The sequence below is a fragment of the Xiphophorus couchianus genome, chromosome 24, assembly GCF_001444195.1.
Source record: "Xiphophorus couchianus chromosome 24, X_couchianus-1.0, whole genome shotgun sequence".
Lineage (NCBI taxonomy): Eukaryota > Metazoa > Chordata > Actinopteri > Cyprinodontiformes > Poeciliidae > Xiphophorus > Xiphophorus couchianus.
This window is the reverse complement of record NC_040251.1, coordinates 14,938,308-14,958,699: the sequence shown is the minus strand read 5'-3', so window position 1 is coordinate 14,958,699 and position 20,392 is coordinate 14,938,308. Positions and strand designations below refer to the sequence as shown.

General features: G+C 41.8%; 1 protein-coding gene across 4 annotated transcripts; it reads left to right on the top strand.

Moving 5' to 3' along the window:
- The first annotated feature begins 282 nt into the window (after positions 1-282).
- On the top strand, positions 283-19,155 carry cfap221 (cilia and flagella associated protein 221). 4 transcript variants are annotated; one of them, XM_028011307.1, is made up of 27 exons: positions 298-389; positions 555-586; positions 1,166-1,395; positions 1,476-1,576; positions 1,683-1,769; positions 1,852-1,947; positions 2,019-2,119; positions 2,273-2,376; positions 3,981-4,140; positions 5,710-5,818; positions 5,893-5,983; positions 6,153-6,264; positions 6,468-6,555; positions 7,993-8,082; positions 8,689-8,784; positions 9,335-9,422; positions 9,502-9,584; positions 9,851-9,931; positions 11,358-11,465; positions 11,547-11,666; positions 11,759-11,836; positions 11,924-12,009; positions 12,091-12,163; positions 12,381-12,445; positions 17,789-17,884; positions 17,980-18,087; positions 18,681-19,155. In XM_028011307.1, exons 3-27 carry the CDS (start codon positions 1,269-1,271, stop codon positions 18,769-18,771), a joined length of 2,439 nt encoding a protein of 812 aa, XP_027867108.1. In that variant the 5' UTR covers positions 298-389; positions 555-586; positions 1,166-1,268; the 3' UTR covers positions 18,772-19,155. The 4 variants fall into 4 exon arrangements, with proteins under 4 accessions (XP_027867109.1, XP_027867106.1, XP_027867108.1 ...); XM_028011308.1 differs by lacking the exon at positions 555-586 and having other exon boundaries at positions 283-389; positions 1,198-1,395; positions 11,556-11,666; XM_028011305.1 differs by lacking the exon at positions 555-586 and having other exon boundaries at positions 283-389; positions 1,198-1,395.
- Positions 19,156-20,392: the final 1,237 nt, after the last annotated feature.

Below are 20,392 nucleotides of genomic sequence, written 5' to 3'. Positions count from 1 at the left end.
TAATAGTGTTCTAGGCAGGACAAAGTGAGGAGCGCTGACATTACAGTTGCTCCATTAAATTTCAAAATAAAATTATAAGGTTGTTGCATGGATAAATGTACGGCATTCTCGGTGTTTTTACTGAATAGACATATTCAGATATACGTTTTAGTTTATCTGTGAAGTTTTTTTTAATTTAAGTTCATGAAAAAACCGAAAAACACGCTTGCGTGTATGTTTTGACTTTTATTTGGAAACCCAAAGGACGTATTTCCGGTCTGGGTTTTGTGAGTTGACGGAATTTAACTGAACGTGCTCGCCCCTTGCAAGTCACCATGGTAACGTAGGCGTCTGTTGCGTTCCGTTTCACAAACAATGAGGGATAAATATGTTTAGACGTCTCTTCTCTGGTAGGACAATTCATGAAATATGGCGAAGTTTAATAGTATCATTAAACGTTTTTGCTCGAAATAACTTTTGTTTACATTAACGCGAATTTAAGTAAGCTAATTATCTAAATTTGTCGCAGCTAAACTCCGTGTCAGTGCGTGATTTTTTAAAAACCTTTCCACCAGAGTTAATACGCAGTCAGAAAGTTTGAACTCAGGTCGGACTAAGTATGAAACACTTTCTCCAATTCTTTCTTTTAAGTTGCTTCAGTTTATTAATGTTTCCATTCACCAATCTGTCTCTTTTCCTCCTTGCTTTGTTTATTTCTTATCGCTTGTTTCCTTTTTGTCGTTTGCTTCGTGTTTCCTATCTTTCCCTCCTATTTTTCTTTCTTTTTTACTTTCATTTTCTTCCTTCTATAATTTCCCTTCCTACTCTTTTTTGTCCCTCATTTCCTCCACTTAACATCTTTCCTCCTTCCTACTTCCTTTTTTTCTTTCTTACCCCTGTTTGTTCCTCCTTCCATCTTTCTACCTCGTTTCCTTTCTCCTTCCTTTATTTCTTCAGCCCACTTAGCCTTCCTCCCATCTTTTCTTCCTTCCATCCTCTCACCTTTCCAACCTTATTTCCTTCCTTCCCATCAGTGGATTTTGACTTCTATAGAAATAAGCCTGAATTGTCTTTCCTAAAACATAGAAAACATGCAACAACAAAAATAATAGTAATACTAATGAATTTGATCCTGTGTGAATAAATACTGCCTTGTCCTATCTTCCATCTCATCGCTTATTTCTAGGTTTACCAGTATTATTATTTCTCAACACACAGCAGTCTCCTTGACTCCCCTCCAGCCTTCTGCCATCCCTCTCATGAGGATCCAGAGCTGACCTTTCTCCAGGATGGAGGTGGCCACGCCTGTCCCGCAGACGCTATCGGAGCCCCAGAGGAAAGGGACGTCTCTGCCCCTGAGCCAGCTGGTGGAGCAGACCAGGAGCAAAGCCCTCCCAAATCATCTGCTGGATTCAAGTACGTGCATCAACATTGTCCCTCTGATAAGCTGCTTTAATTATTCGATTTTCTCAACTTATCTTCATTTTCTCCTTAAGAAATCTACGCCAGGCTGAAAAGTAACAGTCACATCGAAGCAGACCCCGCTGAGCTTCACTTCAGCGGCTTTGAGCTTGGGAAGAGTTACACCAAGACCGTGGTGAGGATAACTCTGGTCCAGACTCAAAACCCGATTTGTGTGATGAAGATGTTGGTGAAGCTCAAACGGTCCTCAGGACTTGATGAAAGCTCTTTTTCTCCATTAGAATCTAATCAACATTTCAAATGCACCGGTGAATATTCACATAATTCCAACTCTAACGAAGCACTTCCAGACAACTTACACCAAAAAGGTATCTTTGACCTGAATCTACCCTGAATCACTTGTTCATGAGTCCAGTCAGTGTTGACGCTCACCTCCTTGTGTGTGCAAAGGATCGGCTCATCCCCGGCCTGGCCTACACTGTGAATGTTGCGTTCTGCCCAGAGGATTGGCATTACTTCAGCGACTGCATCCGTGTTCACTGCAAGGTTAGCGTCTCATTAAGGTCACCCTTCACACTTCTTTTACCTCAATGTTTTCCAACACCTCTCCTTTTAAGGATGAAGAGAACCTGTTCATTCCAGTCCATGCTTACCCTGTCATCAATGACCTACACATCCCCACTCACATCGACTTCTCTGCCATACCGCTCGGACAAAGGTGTGTGTGGAATGTTTTTTTTGACCTTCCATCTGCCCAGACTCCTACCTGTCGCTTTGCATTCTTCAATGCAGCCGACCTTGCCTCCATTCAACCCGTTGGTTTCAACTCGTAGATGAATAAAATCTTCTTTTTCTTCTTCCCTGTCTCCAGTGTTCGTCATGTAATTCCCCTGAGTTGCAGCTGTCCAGTTGACTTTGAGTTTCAGGTGTACGTTATTCAGCCACATGATGCCTACTCCATTCACCCCCTCACAGGTAAAGATGTGTAAAGTTGTTTAATTTGATCTCAAAGATGATCAATAGGAAAGAATGAAACATACAAACACCACACTTTTAATTATTTGTGAAAGAAAACTATCACTCTTCTTATCTTATGCTGATCTGTCCAAAACCCCCCCCCCCAACAAAACACATTGGAGTTTGTGGTTATAATATGAATAATAATGAAAGTTTATATTTAACTTTAACTTACTTTTAGCCCTCCAGATTTAGAATTCACCCACTAGACAAAGCAAGTGCTTTCATTGCTTTCCCCAATCTTCAGAGCCATGTGTTGTGTATTATATAAGCCTTTGCAGGACTTGAAGGGTCCGTCTAGTTTCCACGCGCTGCCACACAGCAGCATTCGGTTGTCTGGAAAGCATCACAACAGATGGCGGAAAAAGCACTTGGGATCCGGATTACAGCTGGCTTAACTGTTGGAACGAGAAGAAGAAAGATACAAATGAGTTTCTGTTTTTTGTTTGGATGTGCCGATATGGGCTCCCTCTTTTCTCCTTATTCAAATAACAGCACCGCATGAAAACACACATTCACCACAATAGTAGCAGGTTGATATTATGGTTCAGTTTTCACCATCTTCTTCTATTCCCTAAATAGATGGAAGGCAGGAAGCTAGCATGATAAAAACTGACTTTAAAGCAAGAATCTCTCTTTATCATTTTCTAAATCCACTTAAGCATTGCAGGTACACCCTGGACATGTTGCCAGGTCAATACAGAGCAAAACAGAAACAAACAGGACACATGCATCAACACAAACTGACTAAAGGAAATCTAGAGTAGCTGATTAAACTAACAAATATGTAAAACACGTTACAATTTTATCCAAGTCCACATCCGTTTTATTTCCATAACTATAACTATATTAAACCAAGTTACTTCCATTGGAAATTCAGTATTTTTGATGAGTTATGGAGTGAAAAATTCATAAACATTCTTGAATCTCACAAAAAGATTTGATATTATACCCTATTTGCATTAATTGTAGTTCAGATCCGTGTTTGTGCCAGCTCATTTTAATTGATCAAACCAAAATATGAGTTTTCTCCGGCTGGGAGATTTTATTTAACTGAGTCAAATAACCACATTATTAAATAATATGAAGATATTACAGAAAATAACTTGAAATTATTAGCTTTCATATTGGGTACAAAAAGCCCTGAAGGCTGGCGATGCACGGCGAATACAAATAATCCTTTTTGTATCTAAAAAAGACCAAAACTGCAAAAGTACAGAGTGGTGAATGTATTTGATGCATACATTGTAAAATAAACACATAACCTTTTTCTCTTTCTCCTTGAGATTAAAGAGAAAGAGACTAAATAATAAAAAGAGAAAGAATAAGAGAGAATGTTTGAGAGATTTTTCAGACTCCAATGTCTGTAAACAAATCTCTAGTTCGTAAAAGTGAAATATATATATCTATATCTATATATATGTTTAGCACTAAACAACCTTCAAATAAATCTGTTTTACTTTAACCGGAAATGCTAGCACATAGCATTTAGCTGAAACAGTCAGTATCTTCATAAAGTCAGTGACGTTAGCCTCAGATCACGTGCAAATCCTATTTTGCAGGTGTGATACCAGCCAATGGGGAAGTTCTGATGACGGTGACGTTCTGTCCTCTCCAGTATGAGACGTCTCAGTTCACCTTCCAGCTGGTCGTCGCACATTTCAACACCAAGCCCTACTTGTGCACCATCACCGGGTTCTCCAGGCCCAATTTACCTCTCAGGTAAAGCAACCAAAAACGATGCATATGTACAGCGCCCATTCCAAAAGATCATAAAACAAGTTGTTTAGTTAAGAATCTCAAACTTCTCAACAAAATATTGGCATGTAAACACTGAGAAATAATGAGGTTGAACTTTTAGTTTATGCTGTAGTGTCTTTCTACTCTGTGTGTGTGTTTGTGTAAACTCGTGGTCATGAGTATTGGATGTCCCACATAAATAGTTAAAATAGTTTCTTTCTTTTCTGTTGTTCTTATGAAACTATAAAAACGTTCCAAGGTTTTCCGAGCAAACAGCCAATAAGACAAGTCTGAGGCAAAAACACGGATTCTCCATAAATGGCTTTGTGTGCCTGATTAGAGCATCCCATTTATTTTTCCAGCTGGTATAAAAAACCTAATGTTTAATTTTGCTCCCATGAGAATGATGGTGCCATCCATCACACAGCAGTAGCTTCTTTCACCGCACTGTCTGCTGTTATCTCCCCCAAAAGTTAATAATTCATGGGGAGAAAAAAAAAAAAAGCTTGCTAGCTGCTGCAGTGATATCAGAATAGATAATACTTCTTAATGGATGTTTAGCATAAAAAACACACACTCTCGCTCTCTCTCTCTGTTTGTTGTTTCCCACAGTGGAACCAAATGATAGATAAGATGTGTTCATGTGAAATACCAAAAAAAATAAAATATCTAGACCTCTAGACTGAATCAATGTTTGATTCTGCTTGTTTGGTGTCTCCCCAGACTGACTTGTCTGACATGGATAAAGATGTTTTTACAACAAACTAAAGATTATCCAGTCATATTTTAATCACCGTGATTCAGTTCTGCATTTTGCATTAATATAATCAGGCTCGTACTATGCTCTGCTGACACTGTAATAAATCTGCGATCAGTTTTTCAAGGAGGCTGTTGGATTATAATACTTTATCAGAAGTTGTTTCATAAAGGAAAATACAGAATAAGCCAGGAAGATGTGAATTAATCATAATCAGTATCGACATTTCAATATTTAGAGAGAATAAATCATCCAGTGTTCTTCTGATGTGATGCAGCTCCATGTTTAATTATTTATCTGAATATTTTGTCACTCTGGACTGATTATGCAACTCAGATTGAATTGGGTAGTTTGAATTTATTGATTTTTTTCCAACTCAGTTTGTCAAAATAGTAGACAGCTGCTAAAATTCAGACATTCAGTTATTAATATTTGTTTAATTTGAGATTTTCTGCTCTGTTTGCTCTTGTTTGACCTGTATGAACAGCTGGCATTAATAGTTTTTATAACTTATAAAAGTAAAAATAGCATCTGTAAATTTAAAGGGAGTGTTTGTATTTATGAACCAAAAATGGACTGAAAACTCAATAAAAATGCAAAACACATTTAAGTTGTAAAGATCTGTGAAAATTGATACTGTAACAAGACACTGCAGCTCTTGCCAACCATGTTTGTCTACTTAGATCCAATAAAGTTGTTTGTTCTCGTCTAATCTCTGCAGCCTTACTCATTTTTATTATTCAAACCTTTCAACTCCAGATAAAAATTTTTTTTGTAATTTATATTTTTGATAGACAACCACATGTCAGATTTGGAGCCATAGAACACGGAGGTCGTCCTACGCCACCACCTTCTGGACGTAAAAGCAAGCAGACCTCAGTCAAGGAGGCTGACAAATTAAAGGTGCCTATTTCTTTTATTTAATGTTATTTTTTGAACTGTTTCTTTTTTTTTGTTGTGTAATTTATTTTCTCTAGGCAGTAAAAGATGAGGCGGATGTTCCCCAACCATCTTCCATGGATGTCTGTAGCCCTGGAGGGGTGGCGAAAATTCTCATCAAAGACACGAGTAAACCCGATTCAAAAGACCTAAACTGCAACCCCAATGATTTTACTCCTAAACCTGACATGGCTGTGACCCTTTAAACAATTGTTCTGTCTCTTATAACTCAATTTACGTCCATTAAACTGTAACCGATGTTTCTTGCTTTATGTCCTCGGCGCCCACGCTACTTCAGCCTTTTCCTGCGGCAGTACGAAAGGAAATATAAACAGTCAGATGAAAGAGGCTCTCTTCATGAAAAAGGTTCAGCAGGCTACCGAGGAGGAGCAATACAAGTATATCAAAAGGTAGGTAAAACTCAAAAATTGGATTTCAGCTTAAATGCTCAGTGTCGATTTGCTGGGTTTGTGAGGTCTTTCTTAATAAACTTCAACAGAACTAAGATGCTGTAAAAGGGTTTCAAAAAATCTCTACATATACGCATTTCTCCACACTGTTGTTTGTATTTTTACCTCCATATGTGGTCATTTCTTCTGTGGGTTGCACTCAGCCAAGTTTATCTAGGTGTGGAGTCGGTGTCGAAGAAAAGGCAGCAGCAGATACTGGAGGAGAGAGAGACAGCTCTGCAGGAATACATGGTGAGTTTCAGCAGTAACTGAGGGAAACACACAAACCCTGTAAATGGGTGAGAAAGTACACTACTTATTTATAGAATTGAACTTTTTTACATTTTGTCATGTCATTACCACAAATTTTAAATTATTTATAGGGATTTTATGTGAGAGACCTGTGTATCATTGTAGAAGAAGATAGAAGTAAAATGATACATAGATTTGAAAACAACAACTCTCAAGTTTGATTTTTAATGAAATTAGGTCTGAACTTTAACTAGCGCATTTTTGACACATCATATCTGGATGTTTAGGGTCTTTGTCTCAATGTGACAGCAACAACTCCTTTACTGTAATCACAGCCATTCTTTTGGTATGATTTCACATTGGTTTGCTCTTGGTCTTCTTAGGAAGCAGAAGGAAAAGAATTCATAATTTTCAATATTTTTACCCCCCAGAAATCTGAAAAGTGTGGCATGAATTGTTTTCTGTTGCCCTGTATGATCACATTTTTTGCAATGACCCCTTCAAGTCGGTTGGGTATATTTAGTGGCACCAAATAATACCAATAAGTTTGATATATGAATGATCTTGAATTAAAATGTCAAAATAATAATTTAAATCCATTTTGTTTCAGTTTTGTGTAAATTACTATTTTTCAGATTTGTTGACATTTAATCATTTCTCGACTCCCATTAAAAGTCCATTTAATCTTTATGCTTTGAATGTTTTTCTCTGTTGAATACACTCTTTATCATTACAAAAAATGCTTCTGCTTTTAAGTGATTGATTTTATTTAGTAACCATAGAAACAAGGCAAGGTCGGCCAAAGAAAGTTCAGTTTTGAAATACGAGTTTGTGTACAGTTGAAGCTTAACAGCCCTTCCTTTCTCATCTCGTCGCTGATGCTGTAATCCACACACACACACACACACACACACAGGGAGTGTTGTCTGTTTTACAGCCTCGTATCACAGCGCGTTACTTCTATATTTTATGGGAACTCTTGTTTTTATGGGAGGAATGAAATGCTGATTAAAGGCCAGAACACAAACATTTATGCAGACTTACAGTTTTGTAATTTTCCAGGAAGAGTTTTACCACCTGGGAATATTAAATCACTAAATTAGGCTGTCTTATTTCCTGTGACAGGGAGGACATTTCTCCTTCAGCCAAAAGATTTTAGGCTTGATATAGCGGCGAAACATGTTGAAATCCTTTCTTTTAAGTTCTTTTGCAATTCTGAAATGTTGTGTAAAACAACAGAAACATCTTCTTTATTTGATATATGCTAAAACTCACATTTTATTTAAACAATTCCTACACTTTTCTTTTAAATCAGACAGAATCAGATGATGTGTGTGGACAAGAGGAAGTAATTTGTAGTCTAAACAGTTTATTACACTTTATTTGTGATTTCATAGAAGGAATGCTAATAGTAATCATGTGCTGATTGTGTTAAAGGTCAAAAAAAAAGATGAGAGGCAAGATGAAGACTTCGCTCCCAGGCAGACCCAACTATCGACTAAGCGGATGCTTCGAGACCACAAACAGGTCATCCTTTAGCTTCAGTTGCTAATTTCATGTCTCTCTTTGTTTATTATGTTAAAATTAAACATTTTAAAGTGAAAGATTAGAACAACTGAAAACAAGCAAATCTGTTAGTGGGGGAATAACCTGGTTGTTTATAAAGATGCGTCAATCCACTTTTTTCACTGCTGATACCGATACAGATATCTGAAGCTTCGTATCGGCCAATTCCGATTCGATGCTGAAAAACATCACTGAATCACTTAAAACATTTCTTTTCTTAAACACAGACATAAATGTACTGAATAATGCATTTATTTGATAACTCTGCACCAGTACAGCACACTTAAATACACCAAAAACTTCACAAAGTTGCTCAAACATTTAAAATGGTTCAGAAAGTGCAATTAGGAATTCTAAATATAATTTGAAATAAATAAATAAAGCATAAGAGCACAAAGCATAGAATTAGACTGAATAGATTTTTTTTCAACATCATGACCAATATAGATATTGATATGTGATCGGTGCATCTCTATTTGTCCATTCCATGATATTCATATTCACTGTGACCAATCAGGCCGAGTCCTTTAGCTGTTCTTCTAGTAAAGTTTTCCCAATCCTTTCCAGGATCGAGACAAAGTACCGGTCTTCCAGTTGTACACCAGCATTTACTGGGACCTGAGACAGAGAACCCTCACACTTTTCCAGCAGGCAGCTCGGAAGGTACATGTGCAAAAATCAGGAGTGGACTGTGTGGTGTTGTTAGTGGATAATAGCCCTCTGTAAATTTTTATGCCTGGACAAAGAAAACAAAAAGTTGTTTTAAATGTGCACACCTGAATGAACGAGCACGTCATTTTCTCGGTGTGCCTCATTAGAGAGTTAGCCCTCCTGCAGCCCTGTCACTTTCAGCTCAGTCAGGTAGAAATTTCTAATCGTCTTTAGGTTCAGTCAGGATCCATTAGTGTTCTTATTTATATTAATTACTGTAGCATATAAGCAGGCCTCTTTATGTGGCGTCTAAATTATAAAAGAAACGAAAGGAAAACTCGATGAAAGTAAGAGGATTCATTGCTGTTAGCGAGCCACTTTTTAATTTCACAAAGGTTTCAGTTTGCAGAATGAAACTGATCCGAGTCCACCGGACCTTATTAGGAGCTCGTTATGGAAAAAGGAAGGAAGCTAAAAGTCTTGAATGTCAGAAAATAATTAAGAATCAGCGTGAAGTTTGAAGTTGTGGAGAATCGGTAACAGGCTCACGTCTGCCGTCCAGGTGGTGATCCGATGCCGCATGCAGCGCAGACTGGCCTCTTTAAAGAAACTGGTGGACAGTATAAAGAAGGATCCCTCCATGGAGAACGGTTTGAATTATCTGTACTACTCAGGAAAAAAAACTCAGGATGACATTCTGCATCTAAAGCTAATCTTTTTGTTTTTTAGCTAAGGACAGAGCAAGTGTCATATCTCTAGACAATGCGTTGACGTCATCTTTCCCATATTCCCCCCAAGAGGACAATTCCACGGTGAGAACGTCTTTAAACTCTACATAATGTAACAGGCTTTTCTTTTTCCCCCAATACATTTTCAATTAAACAGTTTGACATGAAGAAATGAAGCAATTTTCATCCATTACTTCCTGTGAGAAACGAAATTGATCCAACAATGGAATCAGCGAGGAAGCTTGGTTGCTGGTGCTTTGATTAAATCTTTGATTCAGACGCCCTGCAGAATTCTGGACCTCAGAGTTGAGCTGAATAAAAATGTCCATTTGTCTTCTTGATCTTTCAAGGCTCTCAGGGATTTTGTGGCTCTGCCTGTGGATCCTATCGATGTGACCGTGAAAGCACAAATTTCTTTCTTCAACCTCCAGGTCAGTACCTATTAAAGCACCTGGCGCTCATATATCACTGGATATGTAACCAGCAGCGTGTTGGATTCTAATTCAATAATAACATGATAGAAATGGTCTGGCATTGTTTCCAAGTGTAGATAAGGAAGAAAATGTAAGCGATGGAAAAATATTCTAATTTCAAAATGTATTCCTTTCTCCATGTTTTTATAAATCCATTCATCCAAATTGATTAGAGTACTGATCAGAGTAGAAATATTAGCTTATCTTTTTCCAACATTGATTATAGAAAATGCTTGAAAACTCCAGAAATCTGAAGTATGTGCAGGAACTCTGTCTATATAAATTTTTTACAGCAGCATTATATCACAGCCCTTTTTTTCCAGCTGACATTTGCCAAAAGGCAATGAACACATCGGTCAGGTTGTGAGTTCTTTACTGAGACCGACATCCATATGCTCCCACACTCACATTATCTTAGCATCAGCAGCTAGCTTAACATTCATGCCTGTAGACAGGAGCACTGAGAAGGAAACCCAGACACGCCAGCGGAGAGCATGTCCGCACCGACTCCAGGTGGCCTTTACCAGCTTTTCACCTTTTCATCCCTCACAAAAATAATTTTTCTTCCCACGTTAGTATTTAATGACCCATTAACAATTGTCTGGTATGCTGGGGAATATTTTAGGTAGAACCTTCCTGCGTAGATTTGAACTATTCGACACATTTTTACATCAATCCAGTCAGAGGTTGGAGATGTTTTTAGGAGGTAAAGCAGAATTTAATTCACTTATTTATTTCATCATGAGAAAGTCTGACGATGAAGATCTGGACCCATTTTACTCCTCTGTATGCAAAAGTATTCTAGAGTTAGTTGTAAGGTCAGACCTTAAAAACAGCTGGAAACCTATAATAAATTATTTTATTTTTTATTTTACCTAACCTTTATCTAACCAAGGAAAGTTAATTGAGAACAAATTCTCATTTTCAACGTTCAGAAAACACTAAAACATCGTACAGCACAATAACATACAGCAGAAAACAGAAGAATACTATAAAACAGAGAAAATCCAACCACATTCATACTGACTAAACATACACAATGGCTGCTTTGTTTTACACACAGGAAAAACAGCATAAAGAACCATGTAGAAATAGATTGTTTCTGCAGGTGTGGATAATATGAGGAAGTGATGTGATGTGTTGAAGGACTGTGCATCTAAGAAGTGATATTAAAGGAAGCGGGGTTCATGTGGAGCACTTGAAATAACAGGAGGTTCTGAAAGCAACATGCAGCTGGAATGATTTACTGTGCTTCTAATCTACAAAATGATTGTCTTTGAGTAAATATAAGGGGTTGTTTTTTTGAGACAATGTGAAGGTAAAAATGCATTCACTTTTTCTAAGATTCAAGTAATGTAACCATGGTAACATTGATACTGTCCAGGTTCCCCAGCACTATCAGCTGATGGGTTACCGATCCACTTCTCCCTGGGAAGCGTTTAGCTCCTATTGTCCCACTACACTGGCCAGACGTCTTCGTGCTGGAGCGCCGGTAACCACGACGCACCTTAATTAAAATGTATGTCAGACTCAATATGTGCATCAGTCTGTGTCATATTTATCTCCCTTTTAGGAAGTGCAGGGTCCAGGCGAAGAGGAAGATAGAATGATGGATCAGGAGACTGCTGGACTCTCCTTCACGGCTCTTGAAGCTCTCATCAGGCCTTTCAATGCAAATTCTCTCAAAATCTTTGTACGGATGGGATTTGTTGGTACTTCACATACTGTACATTCATACAGGAAGCACATCTGGCTCATTATTTATTTACTGACATTTTGTTTTAGAACCTAACTGCTGGACTCTCCTTCACGCCTCCTGAAGCTCTCATCAGGCCTTTCAATGCAAATCCTCTCAGAATCTTTGTACGGATGGGATTTGTTGTAACTTCACATCCATTCATACAGGAAGCACATCTGGCTGATTATTTATTTACTGACATTTTGTTTTAGAACCCGACCCCGGGCCTTCAGGCTTTTAAACTGCAGCCCAAGTACCTGGAGAGCGACATGGAGGTTCACCTCTGTGCTCTGCCGAAGTAAACACAACCTCGCAAACTTACATTGTCCTTCTCATTTTTCTTAAAGCTTTTTACATTCCATCGTTACTGTTTGTGTAGGTTTGCACTGTGTGAGAACAACAAATCTGGCTCAATGCCACCAACTCCACAGGCTCACTTTCTCCATTACCAGGTAATTTCCTTTATTTTTTCACAGATTACAACAATACTATACATTTTATAGGAATTTAATGTGATAGAAAAACACAAATTAGTAATTATGTTTCTCTTGATGGCCTTTTTTAAAATTTTTCTGTGGACCTAATCTCCATTTTCAACTAATCTGAATAGGAAAAAATTATTTTTTTCTAAAATGTTCAGTTTCATTTCTTTTTCTTGCCTTCCAACAGGAAATAACCGGCTTGAACATGAAACAGATGTCCGTCCCAATCACCAATACTGGCTCTCCTCGTAGGTATGTGCTGAGTCACAGTTTTAACGAGAAGGCTTTAAATTATTAGTTATGGTATAGAAAGCCTTTTTACCCTTAGATGACATAAGCAAATCCCAGTCAGCAGCTGGAGAATGCTGGGTAATCTCAGCCTCAACTTATTCAGGTTCTGCCTTGTCCTCCGATTTGAAAACAAGCACCAAAAACTGAAGGCAGCCATAACAAAAAGTAAACACATATTGCATATTTCTCACGTGAAAAATCAAGGCTCCACTTGAAGTCCTACATCTTTTGTTTACGCAATACAAGCTTCCCGCTTTTAGAGCTTTTCCTCTGTTTACATGAGCATAATATAGAGATATTTTCATAGCTAATAGCATTTTAACGATTGTTGAAATGAGATGTCTTACATGTCATGTTTCAGACATGTTTTAACGCTCATGTTTATGCCGCTGGAGAGGCTGTAATCCTCTACATCCTTCTTCGCAGTCCCAGCTTCGGTGTCCGTTCCATCATCTGACTAACTGCATTACAGACAACACAGCTCATCACGGTTGTCCCGTATTAATATGTAATGGAGGAGTCCAACATATTCTACCTCCTGCCAGGTCGCTGAATGTCAGATTGTCTGCTTGTAATATATCCACCATTACTCATAACACATTCATAGAGTCAGAGAGCGAAGAGTAGGACAGCCTAATACCCTAGAATTTGAATCTCAACTTTCAGACATGTTATTTAAAGTCTATAAATGATCATCTCGATGGAAGGAGAGATGAAATCATTCCTCTTTTTTAGTGCTGTTGTTCATCTTAAGCTCAAATGTCTCTATTAAAGAATCTGGGTCAGTCTGTATGGGGACTAACATGGAAAAATAATGATTTATTCAGTTTTCAGCCTAAAAAGACGGAAAGGAAGTGATATTTGATGTAGTGTGTTAGCAAACACGGCTCTGGTTTGTCCTGTTCTCCTTTTGCACGCTATTCTGTGCAAACACTTCCTTCATCTGACCGTTCTCCAGATAGCAACAACAATGATTTACAGTTCATCCAGCATGACGGAGCCTCTTGCTTTAGGTACCAAATTGAACAGTTCAATGCTGATTAGGAAGAAAAAGAAGGTTCTGGGTTTTTTTAACTTGCCTTCTTCAGGGTGCACATCCATCCTTAAAAAGTCTTAAATTCATGTCCCTAAAATTAGTGACACAAAATTTTATTTGGCCTTGAACATATTACTTGTAAATCTTAGATGTTGTTGTGGAAAAACTATTTAATTTCATGACTTTTCTGTTTGGAAAAAGTTTCAGTTGCATGCAGACATCTGCTTTGCGTTCTGTGATTTGAGGTGGTTGAAGCTATCGCTAACAAGGTGCTAGTATACACTTGCTGGCTAGCTGCAAAGCTAACTCAGATTCATCTAGCTCAATGTAGCTAGCTTTGTTGCTTGCCTGCTTTGTAGAGCCTTTTATTCATCATAGTCACATCTGATAAAAAAATCATTATACTGAAATCTATTAAATATTCATCGTTCTTCAATATACCAGCATATTATTTTTGTTGAAAAGTCATATGTTGAGGTAAGTGTTTGGAACTATTTCTACTTCTTTTCTAGACTTTTCCAGCTAGCAAGCTTGTTGCATCTATCATCAGTGCAAATTTATCAGCGGTTGAATTGACGACGTTTGTTTTTGCAACCAGCTCACTTCTGTTGTCCACCCATACGATATATATATATAAATACATTAATATACAATTTTCTTTTGTACATTTGTCTCAATAGAGGTCTTAAATTTCATTTGTAATGGTCTTAAAAAGTTTTGAAATTTGAGTGAGTGAAACCTGCAGAAACCCTGGTCTTTGTGTTGCACAATCAGACAGCAAAAAACAGCTGTTTTGATGTTTGACAGAACAGCAAATCCCACAGCTTCTGTACAGAGTGAGATTTTAGACATCCATTTTCCATCCATCCATCCATCTTCTTCCGCTTATCCGAGGTCGGGTCGCGGGGGTAGCAGCTTCAGAAGGGAGGCCCAGACTTCCCTCTCCCCAGCCACTTCTTCCAGCTCCTCCGGGGGAATCCCGAGGCGTTCCCAGGCCAGCCGAGAGACATAGTCCCTCCAGCGTGTCCTGGGTCTTCCCCGGGGCCTCCTCCCGGTGGGACGTGCCCGGAACACCTCACCAGGGAGGCGTCCAGGAGGCATCCTGACCAGATGCCCAAGCCACCTCAACTGGCTCCTCTCGATGTGAAGGAGCAGCGGCTCTACTCTGAGTCCCTCCCGGATGACTGAGCTTCTCACCCTATCTCTAAGGGAGAGCCCAGCCACCCTACGGAGAAAACCCATTTCGGCCGCTTGTATCCGCGATCTCGTTCTTTCGGTCATGACCCAAAGCTCATGACCATAGATGAGGGTGGGAACGTAGATCGACCGGTAAATCGAGAGCCTCGCTTTTTGGCTCAGCTCTCTCTTCACCACGACGGACCGGTACAGCGCCCGCTTGACAGCAGACGCTGCGCCAATCCGCCTGTCGATCTCCCGCTCCCTTCTTCCCCCATTCGTGAACAAGATCCCGAGATACTTAAACTCCTCCACTTGGGGCAGGACACCCCCCCTGACCCGGAGAAGGCACTCTACCCTTTTCCGGCTCAAGACCATGGCCTCGGATTTGGAGGCACTGATCCCCATCCCGGCCGCTTCACACTCGGCTGCGAACCGATCCAGCGAGAGCTGCAGATCACGATCTGATGAAGCCAAAAGGACCACATCGTCTGCGAAAAGCAGAGATGAGATCCTGAGGCCACCAAATCGGATCCCCTCAACACCTTGGCTGCGCCTAGAAATTCTGTCCATGAAAGTGATGAACAGAATCGGTGACAAAGGGCAGCCCTGGCGGAGTCCAACTCTCACCGGAAACGAGCCCGACTTACTGCCGGCAATGCGGACCAGACTCTGATACCGGTCATACAGGGACCTGACAGCCCGTATCAAAGGGCCCGGTACCCCATACTCCCGGAGAACCCCCCACAGGGCTCCCCGAGGGACACGGTCGAACGCCTTCTCCAAGTCCACAAAACACATGTAGACTGGTTGGGCGAACTCCCATGCACCCTCCAGGACCCTGCTGAGGGTGTAGAGCTGGTCCAGTGTTCCACGACCAGGACGAAAACCACACTGCTCTTCCTGAATCCGAGGTTCGACTATCCGACGGACCCTCCTCTCCAGGACCCCTGAATAGACCTTGCCAGGGAGGCTTAAGAGTGTGACCCCTCTATAATTGGAGCACACCCTCCGGTCCCCCTTTTTGAACAGGGGGACCACCACCCCAGTCTGCCAATCCAGGGGAACTGCCCCCGATGTCCATGCGATATTGCAGAGTCGCGTCAACCAACACAACCCTACAACATCCAGAGCCTTAAGGAACTCCGGGCGGATCTCATCCACCCCCGGGGCCTTGCCACCGAGGAGCTTTTTAACCACCTCGGCGACCTCGCCCCCAGAGATTGGAGAGCCCAACCCAGAGTCCCCAGGCTCCGCTTCCTCAGTGGAAGGCATGTTGGTGGGATTGAGGAGGTCTTCGAAGTACTCTGCCCACCGGCCCACAACGTCCCGAGTAGAGGTCAGCAGCACACCATCCCCACTATAAACAGTGTTGGTGCTGCACCGCTTCCCCCCCCTGAGACGCCGGATGGTGGACCAGAATCGCCTCGAAGCCGTGCGGAAGTCTTTCTCCATGGCCTCTCCAAACTCCTCCCACACCCGAGTTTTTGCCTCAGCAACCGCCCGAGCCGCATGCCGCTTCGCCCGCCGGTACCCATCAGCTGCTTCCGGAGTCCCACAGGCCAAAAAGGCTCGATAGGACTCCTTCTTCAGCCTGACGGCATCCCTCACCGAAGGTGTCCACCAACGGGTTCGAGGGTTGCCGCCGCGACAGGCACCGACAACCTTGCGGCCACAGCTCCGATCGGCCGCCTCGACAATGGAGGCACGGAACACGGTCCACTCAGACTCCATGTCCCCCACCTCCCCCGGGACGTGTTCGAAGTTTTGCCGGAGATGGGAGTTAAAGCTCCGTCTCACAGGGGATTCCGCCAGACGTTCCCAGCAGACCCTCACAACACGTTTGGGCCTGCCAGGTCTGACCGGCTTTCGCCCCCGCCACCGGAGCCAACTCACCACCAGGTAGTGGTCAGTGGACAGCTCCGCACCTCTCTTCACCCGAGTGTCCAAGACATACGGCCGCAGATCCGATGAAACGATGACAAAGTCGATCATCGAACTGCGGCCTAGGGTGTCCTGGTGCCAAGTGCACATATGGACACCCTTATGCTTGAACATGGTGTTCGTTATGGACAATCCATGGCGAGCACAGAAGTCCAGCAACAGAACACCGCTCGAGTTCAGGTCGGGTGGGCCGTTCCTCCCAACCACGCCCCTCCAGGTCTCACTGTCATTGCCCACGTGAGCGTTGAAGTCCCCCAGCAGAACAAGGGAGTCCCCAGGAGGAGCACTCTCCAGTACCCCCTCTAAGGACTCCAAAAAGGGTGGGTAATCTGAACTGTCGTTCGGCCCGTAAGCACAAACGACAGTCAGAACCCGTCCCCCCACCCGTAGGCGGAGGGATCCTACCCTCTCGTTCACCGGGGTAAACCCCAACGTACAGGCGCCGAGATGGGGAGCAACAAGTATGCCCACTCCTGCCCGACGTCTCTCTCCCTGGGCAACTCCAGAGTGGAAGTATGTCCAGCCCCTCTCAAGGAGACTGGTTCCAGAACCAGAGCCATGCGTCGAGGTGAGACCGACTATTTCTAGCCGGAACCTCTCGACCTCACGCACTAGCTCCGGCTCCTTCCCCACCAGAGAGGTGACATTCCACGTCCCAAGAGCCAGTTTCTGCAACCGAGGATCGGACCGCCAGGGTCCCCTCCCTTGGCCGCCACCCATCACACAGTGCACCCGACCCCTTTGGCCCCTCCCACGGGTGGTGGGCCCATGGGAGGGGGGGCCCATGTTTCCTCTTCGGGCTGAGCCCGGCCGGGCTCCATGGGTAAAAGCCCGGCCACCAGACGCTCGCCATCGTGCCCCCCCTCCAGGCCTGGCTCCAGAGTGGGGCCCCGGTGACCCGCGTCCGGGCGAGGGAACACCAAGTCCAAGGTTTTCCTTCATCATTGGGGTCTTCGGGCTGCACTTTGTCTGGTCCCTCACCTAGGACCTGTCTGCCTTGGGTGACCCTACCAGGGGCATGAAGCCCCAGACAGCATAGCTCCTAGGATCATTGGGGCACTCAAACCCCTCCACCACGATAAGGTGGCAGCCCATGGAGGAGATCCATTTTCATAGGAGTTTTTTATATTTGCATGTTTCTCCTTCAGGTCCATCGACTATGATACGGACATCCTTCCCCTCTCTGCTCCTCCTCTTCTCCCTGGTCTCCCCGATGATTATCATCTGCAGCTAACAGAGTCCTCGTAAGCCCCTCACATCGCTGTTTACACACCACACCGCCTCCAGGTAACCGCCCTCCCTCCACCAATGATGTCATTCATGTAAGACTGTGGTGCAGGTGTGAAGGTCCAGGAATCCAGCTGACGCCAGAGATGATCAGAGCCGAGTTCCCGTTGAGGAAAGCTCCCGTCTCCAATGGCAACCACACCATAGGGATAATACCCAGGTCAGTTCAAAGTCAGATTTGGTCCAGCAGGGTCGACAAACTCACATTAAGAAGGAAACACCTTTTTCAGGGCGATAAATACAGTTGGGCCCACATTTAAAATAAGAAAAAACATATTTGGTTTTAGGAGCGGAAGCATTCTGCATAAACAAAGCATAAAGTTAACGAATGAGCACATTGTGTAGCTGGACTTTCTTTCGACAAGAGCTTCCTGGCCGCTGCATCTCCCTGAATGATATGCAGAGGTCTTTAGCTGCTGTCTAAACAGTGAGGCAGACCTTTTCTTTGTGTTTCATCCTGCAGCGAATCCGCTCCACCTCTTTCTTCCTCTGACATCTTGTTCATAGGTTGATGTTGTAAAATGTCCATCTAAATCTTGTCAAATAGGAAACAGAACCTTTTATTCATCTTTAGAACGTCTGAGATTGAAATGATAGCAGGCTTTGTGATAAAACAATTTTTTTTTTCAATTTGAAATTGCAGTTCAGGAAAAAAGGTCTGCTTTGTAGAAACGTTGGATGTTTATTGTTTTGAAGTATTTTGAGCTACCTCTTCTCCTTCCCCAATATTGACGTAAAGCTGCTCTGTCACAGGCTGGAGGTGATCTACACATCTGACATCAACCAGATGCAAACAAGACTGATGTCCAGACTGGAAGAGCTCACAGAAGAGGAGCTTGAATAGGCAAAAAGGCGCTGCACACACACATACACACATCATCTTCAGGAATAAACACTACTGCTTTCCTCCGGAGGCACATTATTCAGCAGCCATCCTACTCAGCCTCGTGCAAGACTCTCCTTTGTCTGTTTTTGCCACTTCTGTAAAATGAAACCCAGTTACTTTGGCGCCCACCTGTAAGGCTTCTTCCTGCCCACTCAGAATTGCCTATAAGCCTCCCTTCTGAGCTCTCAGAAAGGCTGGAAGTGTGTTATCCCTCCACCTACTTGATCCAGCAGAGGCACAGCCACAGAATGTTCCAACATCAGCTCTTAACAGCTTCATTTTAACTGAACTATTCATGACTTAAACTGAATTTTAAAAATAAAAAAATTTCTTTAGGTCTGATGGTGAGTAGCAATTGAGATTATTTATTTTTTGCTTTATTTTTTTGAGAAAATTCAGCTTTTAATTTGCCCTAAAGCCCTGCTGATTTGCAGCCATCCAGTGACCGGGTATTATTCCAACGTTAATTAGAGACATCAGTTCTACATTCACACTTATGCGACTGTAAGGGGGAAAAAAAGGAAACAGCTGAGGTCAGGATTTAATTATCAGAAGAGCTGACAAGCTGTGAAGTCACTGGGATGCAGTCCAGCAGGGCGCATGTGTCACCTGTCGCCCATAGAGGGAGCTCCAGCTCTGTGACTCTGATTTAGCTGCCTCTGTTTGCCTAAAAGAAGCAAACAGTAAAGAAATAAAGTAACTGTTTGTTCTCCCTGGTAGAGAAGCACACAAAGCCACAAAAAATGTCACATTATTTAGACATGAGGTTGGATCCAAACAGAAATGCAGAATCATGCAGCTGTGTGGTTATTCTCTCAGATTACATTGAGATGACAGTAGATTGTGTCCTTTTAGACGCTTTTTTTTGGTTTCAAAGGACAGTCCTACAGAAAAATATTTTATTTCCTTATTAACAATTATAAAAAAATGTTTTTTGCTTCTTTACTGGTTGAAAACTAAAATACAACAACAAGTAGGTTAAGCATGAATATTGGAAAAAATATCCATACCACTTGAATCTGTTGGGTTTTTGTTATGCTACAACAATTTATTTTATTTTAAAAATCTGAAAAGTGTGGTGTGCAATTAAATTTAGCTCCCATGAGTCAATGCTTTTTAGAACCACCTTTTTTTGCAATTACTGCACTGCTACTGTTTTTTTAGATATGACGCTGCTACAGACAGATATTATCTTTGAACACCAGTTTTCAAGCCACAGATTAAATATAATATATTCAGATTAAAGCAGATTTCTTCTAAGCTATTCCATTAAAGATCAAGCAGGAGGTTTATACTTGTTGGCCTGCTGGAAGGTGAACTTCTGTCCCAGTTTCAAGTATTTTGCAGCGTCTTAAAGGATTTTTTAAAGCATTGGCCTGTGTTTTGTTCAATATATTTATTCATTCTTTTAATTTTTTATTTTTTCAGTCAGCGTTACAGAGTTAAAACTTAAAAAGCAGCAATATCCTCTGATCATTTGCTGCGCTTTCTTTTTTCTTATCTATATGACAAAGTACATACAAGCTAATAAAGGTATGGGAGAGAAAGAAAAAAAGATTGCCACCCATTTTTGAGCATT